Below are 7580 nucleotides of genomic sequence, written 5' to 3' on the forward strand. Positions count from 1 at the left end.
CCCTCCGCACCTAGACCGGTCCGAACCCCCCACCCGCACGATCGCCCAACTTCACAACACACAGAGCCAAGCCGCGGCACTGCGCGCGCTTGCCGTCAGAGGGCGCGCCTCACACGTGTGTCGGCCTTCGCCGCGGCGCAGCCAACCTCCCCACACACCACTTGCGCGCCTCACGAAGCCGTCGCCAAGTTCCACTTTGAAGATGCAGTGGCCGGTACGTCGGTGAACCGATGAATGTTCTGTTTTCAGGAAGATGTCACACAACAGCGGATGCTGGAGCCGAATCACCGCATCCTTCGAAAGGATGTGCAGTTGGCAGCGCCGGTGCGACGCCGTCAGTGTATCGATTCCCCCGTAAGGTCAACGTCGTGCCGTTGGGGGTCGGGAAGGAAGCTCCGCTCAGCTGGCGCTTGTCAACCCAACAACAAACAGATCCACGTCGTCGTGCTAAGCCGCTGTCCTCCGTGCATGGAGAGGGTCCGACGACCGTCCTCGACCAGCTGTTAATCAGAGGCGGTAGGTGGACCGAACTGTCAGCCGAATGAGGGCGACCGCGGGTTATTTGAAATTTCTGTTGTCGATCAATAAGATAATTACGGGCTCGAAGTGCAAGAGAAAACACGCACATATACACTGCGTCTGTGTCCGTCAGTAAGACAGTACATGAGTAATGAGAAAATAGTCATCGTAGTTTTGGCCTTTTCAACCTCGCAAATACGGATAAATTGTTAAAGAAGTATTTTTAAAAATATGTCATGTCTTTATCGTAGTAATTGTTTTACCTGGACGTGACAGGTAGAGTGGGTGGTTTGGTTATGATGTAATTCCCTAACGATGCAAATTTTAATAGCTTAAGGTAACTTATGTGGATGAACAGACGTATATGGTATGTGCGTGCAGGCCCTTTTATCGGATACACTGGCACATTAGCAGGTCACTCATCTAATTGGGGAATGACCTATCCATATTGCGATTTTTTCTTCGGAGTCATAAAAAAAAATACTTATTAATTCCGAGTATCGAGATATGACATTATTTTGTATACAGTAGTTGTATTGAATTGCTTTCCGACTGGTTTCATGTGGTTATTCACGGGCCACAAAACCATGATATCCCCTTCAAAAGATGGGAAGGAGGGATCAGATCTCCGTGAGAAGAACTGTTACGTTACTGCAGAAGCTCGCACGAAGAAATATGTTCCCTTCCGGGCACTAAACGCTTGTTTAATGCTCCCGATTTTCTCCCAGCCCCAAACTAGATATTCCGTCTCAATTGTGTTTGTGTGTGTTCTCTATGCAGGAAATTTTCTTTTGCTTTGCGGACACATTGATAAATCAAGTGTGGAACCAGTATAATACTTTTAGTGTGCAACTCCATGATCGTGTGCACTTGCAAATGTTCAACTTCGTAGTTGTGCTCTTGAATTTGTTCTGGTCAGTAACTTGCAAGTTCACACCTTTCGGAGCTACACACTTTGCAAGTGCACAACTTGGAGTTGGACACTTCGGGTGTTTACCGGTTGCACACTTGGTTTATCAGTGCAAACGTCGCCGCCGAGTGCTTGTGTTCTTGCGTCTTGGCTTCTCCCTTCCTCCATATTTTCTTTTTGTATTCTCGCGATAAACCGATAGCCATTTCAGTGTCGTCTGTCGCAACGCAAGACCCATAAGGCGTGCGTGTTTACGAGTGCAAATGGCGATCTTGTCAGCGCAGGCGCAGGCGCCGTCTGTAAGATCCAGCTGAGCAGACAGGCAATGTGCTGTAGGCCGACCGGACGGGGAAATTTGTTGCCTTTACCTTCCATAAGCAAGATTACAACAGCTGATAAGGAGAAAGGCTCAACGCTACCCTCCGAGAAAAGAAACTTCCATATTTGAGAAAGAACTCCTCAGATGGTGAGGAAATCTCATAAATCTGGGAATTTCCATTATAAATGTAGAAAGTTCATCAAAGTTTTCCATTTTCCCTTAAAAAACACTCATTACTTTTTTACCGTGTTTCTCGAGTTATCCTAGTTTTAACTATAATGATGTTCTTTTCACTGGCCTTGTGCAATGCAGCATCCACGTCCGGGCTGCATCAGTGCATAGGCGCGCTGCTGCTAGAGAGACAAGGCGCTGCACGCTGTACCGCTGGGCAGGCGTGTAGTACGGGTCTGCCTACGCGCGCGGGGCTGATCCGTGTAGCCGGTGATGCACTGAGTTGTCGGCAGCATTCATTTTCAGTAGACGAACGCCTGAATTGGAAAACTACCACTCTATACAGACACACACACATACTCACAGACAGTAGCAGCAGCAATAGCAGCACCGGTCATCCGTCTTACTCGCACTCGCACGATCCTTGAGACTGTTGCTGCCCCATTTCCGCGTGCGGGCCGCCAGTGTGAATCACCAGATTGCATTATCTCCATTCGCTTCTGGACACTTGCATTGTGTGCGTCAGTGTGTTCGTTCGCCGACGCGACGGAGACAAACCACAGTATAAAAGTGTAACATTGTCGGTTAATAAGATCGCTTTCAGTGGCACCTCCTCATGTATAGGCGTTTGTTGACAGGTCATGGCGCCACCGCTCCAGACGGCCGCTCCCTTCACGGGCTTCCTCCGGCATGCCAGGGGTGCGGTAAGTACGGGGTGAGAAGAGGGAGAGGGGGTGGGGGGTGGGAGAACCACCGCGACCATCCATTGCCAGGCAGAAGGTGAATCACACAAGCAAATAAAGTGTGTCTCACCCGAGGTCTCATTCCACTCGAACCCCGACCCCCAACCCTATGCAGAGCCTTTAAAATTAACGTGTTTTCATTTTTGTTGATGTTGCCGGGGGGAGGGGGGGTTCCATTTCCTGTAAAAGGCTGGTGTAAAATTTCAGACAGAAGAAATAATATGACAATAATAAAGAATAAAGAAATAGACACCAAAAGTACCCCACAATCCTAAGCTTTTCTGACTCCGCAGTGGCCACGCAGCCGCAGCACACTCGCCGCCCCGCTGCACCGGGAGGATGCCGCCACCACCATCGGCGACCGCGATGCCGATTGGGACTCGGCGCGCCCCTTCAGCGAGATGCCTGGTCCGCGGCCGGCGCCACTCGTCGGCAACATGTGGAGGTTCATCTTTGGTGAGATGGCGCGACAGATGATGCGCGGACGCGATGCAGTGATCTAGCACTGGTCAAGTAATTTAATTACGGCACATAATCTAAATAATCTAACTAAATAATCCCGCGGTGACTTATGGAAATGTCAAAATATGTTGATAATATAATGAAAATAAATGGCATCTGTTGCAGGCAACCTCAGTAAAGTGACGCCTACCGAGCTGCCGCGTTGGTTCTTCAATGAGTACGGTTCCATCATGAAGCTCACGAAGCTGCCCGGCAGGAGGGACTTGGTGTTTTGCTTCGATGCCGACGCCTCCGAGAAGGTGAGGTGCTTGCAGTAGTCCTGCAGGAATCTGTGGGTGAGCCACACTGTACCCCTAGCGTGTCTTAACCTTCTCACGTGCTTCTCGACAGCTTCTGCGCAATGAGGGTCTCTGGCCCACCCGGCTGGGCCTCGAGAGCCTAGGGTACTACCGCTCCCTTACTCCCGAGAAGTTCGAAGGTGCTTTGGGACTCGTCAGCACGTGAGTGTAACCGAAACGGACCATGAAAGACATATAGTGAAATACATATTCTGTAGGATTCGAACAAAACAATGTAACGCGAGTTTTTAGTATTATTAATTTTCTTCCAGCAGGGAAAAAACCTGACATAAACAATTCATTTTGACTGTGACAAAGTTTCTCCATATGTACATCCTTAAGTAGAGTAATATCTTTTCGACTCAAGTGTGCCATTTTTTTTCAGGCAAGGCAAAGATTGGGCGTCGTTCCGCTCGGCTGTCAATCAGACCATGATGCAGCCCCGCAATGCCAAACTGTACGTTGGTGCCATCGACACGGTGAGCCAGCAGCTTATCGACAGGTCAGTGTGCAGCCTAAAAAAAACATACCAGGTGGCTGATTAACCTCGCACTCATCTGTACTGTACTGCGTGCGGGTGGGCTTGCCTATCACACGGTAAAAATTATGTCTATTAATTCAAGTAGATTGCTTGAAATCCAAGTAATTTTTACTTGAATTTCAAGGAATATTCTTGGATTACAAGATATCATTTTTACCGCGCACCCCTGACCATGGCGTCTTACGGCCCCAGCGAATATGCAACCCGACCGCACAAAGGATTGCGGTGCAGTATTACTACAGATGTGTGGGATTGATCAGCCACATGGTAGGTACGCAATAGGAGTTTTGGAGGTATTGGATACTAAATAATTCCTTGTCGGTTTTTGTCTTGTAAAAGGATGCGGCTTATACGGGATCAAAATAACGTTATGCCTGACGACTTTTACAACGAACTCAGCAAGTGGGCTCTCGAATGTGAGTAATGCTTGTCGACGTGTTTCGTGTGTCCCCCAAATCACGAAAGGCCTGAAGTGCGCGTATGGAAATGTATGCTGAAAAGTTGGCTCGTTTAAAGCTCATCAAAGCATCTCATGCGCATTTACTACGTGTCAGTCCTTAGACACAAGTTGGTACAAAGAGACTTGAAAGGGCCACGTGTAACATTACGCCTCCACAGCCATCACTTACATCGCCTTGGACAAGCGGCTGGGCTGCCTGGACAACAACCTCCGGCCCGACTCCGAAGCGCAGCGCATCATCACCGCCGTGCACGCCATCTTCGACTGCCTGTTCCACCTGGACGTGCAGCCGTCCCTGTGGAAGTACGTGCCCACGCCCGCCTACCGAAGGATGAAGAAGACTATGGACTGGTTCTACGGGTAGGTCTTAATCGTTTGGACTGGACAGGGTGGTCCATCCGCGCCGTTCTTTCTTCTTGTTACATTGTAGCGGATGGAGGGGAGGCTCGCGAACGGGCTTGCCTGTCGTCGCTCAGCGAGGCGCCTTACGGCCCCGTGCGAGTATGCAACCCCCCCGCACGCATGCATGCCGGACAGCAGCATGCCCAGCAGAAAGAACGGCGCAGATGGACCAGCCTTCAAGCGATGATGAGGGGGCAACCGTCTGTGATGCACCCCCTCTTTTATGTAGGATCGTGTTCGGCTACATAGAGGAGGCAATGCAGCGCCTGCAGTCCATGTCGGCCGAGGAGCGCGAGACGCACGAGTACAGCGTGTTGGAGAGGCTGCTTTTGCGGAACGAAAATCCGAGGATCGCCGTCACTATGGCGCTCGACATGGTCACCGCCGGCGTAGACACCGTAAGTCAGCCGAGCCGTCGAGCTGTAGGATTGGTCAGAGAACACGTCCACCGCTCGCGTTTCGACTACGTGAGTCAGTTAGCCGGAAGCGATTTGGTGAAATGCACAGTACAGGGTGCCCCATTCAAGGTGTTTCTTCACGCCACTTAATTTGACTCATCGATATTGCTTCTCTGCGAACTACAATGCTACACCCTTGTACCCTTGTACCATCCAGCACGTCGCTTCCGGCTCTATACTGACTCACAGCCCCTTCACCGTTCTTGTCACAGACGTCCAACACGTCGGCGGCGGTCATGTACCAGCTGGCGAAGAACCCGGACAAGCAGCGGCGCCTACAGGATGAGTTGGACCGCGTCTTCCCCGACCCCAACAGCCCCGTGACGGCCGACAGGCTGGAAGAGCTGCGGTACCTGCGGGCCTGCATCCGCGAGGCCATGAGGGTGTCGCCCATCATCATTGGCAACCAGCGCATGGCCGTCAAGGACCTGGTTCTGTGCGGCTACCAGGTGCCCAAGGGGGTGAGTAGTGAGACAATCGAATTGTCGAACAATTCCTGTGTGCATCTTTTCATTTCTTTTACACGTTTATTATTTGCCGACGTCGTCAAATGTACGACGGATAACATTCGCGTGTTCGGGCTTGTTACAGACGGACGTCCTGTGCGTGCACTCGGAGATGGTCAAGGAGGAGCGGTATTTCCCCCGAGCCCTAGAGTTCCTCCCGGAACGCTGGCTGCCCGAGGGCGAGCACCTCAAGGCAGCGCACCCCTTCGCGCACATGCCCTTCGGCTTCGGGCCGCGCACCTGCGTCGGTCGTCGCTTCGCCCAACTAGAGATGGAGACCTTCTTATCCAAGGTAACAATTGATTCTAAAGTGTACATAGTCTGTCTAATACGAACACCATGGCCAAGGCAGATCGCTGGTTTTAGGCTTGCTTGACGGACCGTGCGGACCGGCAGCACTGCCCCGTTTCGCGGATTCCTGCTTTCTTACATATGGGTTGATATGCATGATATTTCTTCCAGGCATTCCGAAACTTCAACATTGCCTGGACTGGTGCTCCTCTCAAGAGAGAACTTCGCCTCTTGTACAGCGTCGCTTCCCCCCTCAAGTTTGAATGTGTGGACCGAGTTTGACTTTCAAACTGAAATCAATTGTGCATCATGCTCACGTTATCAACACTCCGAAGAATGCCCATTCTCAAGAATTATCGGCAGTTTGCTCAAGACAGAATTTAGGAGCTTCACAAACTCAAGGGAGTGGTTTCAGGCTGGGTCTGAACAAATGTGTCGCGTTTTGCCTACTTATAACACATAAGAACGCGGGAAGTAGAGCATTGTGCATTTTGCTAATCCGTGGGGAAGGGGGTCTGTGATCTCCAAGTCTTTGTCTTATATCGGCATACTGGTGAGTCTGGTGATTACACGTAAACATTGTGATATTTCCCTTCATTTTGTAATTTCTTTGTCAAAGTGATACAATACGGGTGTGCCGCGAATCGGTATCCCAGCAGAATAAAGCATTCCAGTAAAGCTGAAATGCAGAAGAATGCGGGGAAGAAAAAAACGGAAATCGCTATGTTATAACATGGTGACTTCCTTTATCTTGTTCCCCGCATTCTTTTGCATTACAGCTTTACCGGAATGCTTTATTGTGTTGGCCAAATTATTGACGTCTTGCCCTGCAAGATGTACGTGCAGTTTACTACACGGCGGTTTGCCCACAGCTACCTAATATTAATTTCGATATTACTCGTGTGCCTGCTTAGTACACTAAGTGTAATCTACTATTAGAGAGTGGGCGTCTGTTTCACTCAGCCGTGATATTATTATTGTATGTGATTTGATGTGATTATATGTGACAAAAATAAAGTGCTACCGTATTTTTATTAATATTTGGATTTTTTTTAAAGCCTCGATAGGCCCCTACTGAACGCCTGTTTGTTTTTTTGTTTTATTATTGTTATGGTGTCCCCACTCACGAGGCAAGGATGATGGCGCACGTCCCTGTTTGTAGCTACACGATTGTAGCTACAGCCGACAGTGCCCGAGTCAGCTTAAACGGAACCGTCAATAGACGAATTCATTACTTTCGCCAATGCTAGAATATCAACCAGAAGTAAACAGCGCTGAGAACTAAAGCGAAAACGAAAGAAACGGGGGGGGGGGGGGCTGCTGAGTAGGCGGTCAAGTCCACCTCCCCATGTCGGTTGGTCTTTTGGCCTAACACTTGGGTCCTCGCGCCGCAAACTACTAAATAGGAAAAAATGAGCCTCGGTCAGTATTCGAACCGACAACCATCCGCGTCCCAAGCG

The 7580-nt window shown here is 50.0% G+C and overlaps 1 protein-coding gene across 2 annotated transcripts; it reads left to right on the forward strand.

Annotated features, from left to right (window-relative positions):
- The first annotated feature begins 169 nt into the window (after positions 1 to 169).
- Positions 170 to 7158, forward strand: LOC113204535 (probable cytochrome P450 301a1, mitochondrial). 2 transcript variants are annotated; one of them, XM_052264773.1, is made up of 12 exons: positions 170 to 516; positions 2544 to 2623; positions 2956 to 3118; positions 3290 to 3423; positions 3515 to 3624; positions 3848 to 3964; positions 4343 to 4419; positions 4622 to 4823; positions 5095 to 5263; positions 5536 to 5784; positions 5915 to 6121; positions 6292 to 7158. In XM_052264773.1, exons 2-12 carry the CDS (start codon positions 2561 to 2563, stop codon positions 6400 to 6402), a joined length of 1602 nt encoding a protein of 533 aa, XP_052120733.1. In that variant the 5' UTR covers positions 170 to 516; positions 2544 to 2560; the 3' UTR covers positions 6403 to 7158. The 2 variants fall into 2 exon arrangements, with proteins under 2 accessions (XP_052120733.1, XP_026275526.1); XM_026419741.2 differs by having other exon boundaries at positions 172 to 516; positions 2558 to 2623.
- Positions 7159 to 7580: the final 422 nt, after the last annotated feature.

The sequence above is a fragment of the Frankliniella occidentalis genome, unplaced genomic scaffold, assembly GCF_000697945.3.
Source record: "Frankliniella occidentalis isolate FOCC.00 unplaced genomic scaffold, Focc_3.1 Scaffold21, whole genome shotgun sequence".
Taxonomy (NCBI): domain Eukaryota; kingdom Metazoa; phylum Arthropoda; class Insecta; order Thysanoptera; family Thripidae; genus Frankliniella; species Frankliniella occidentalis.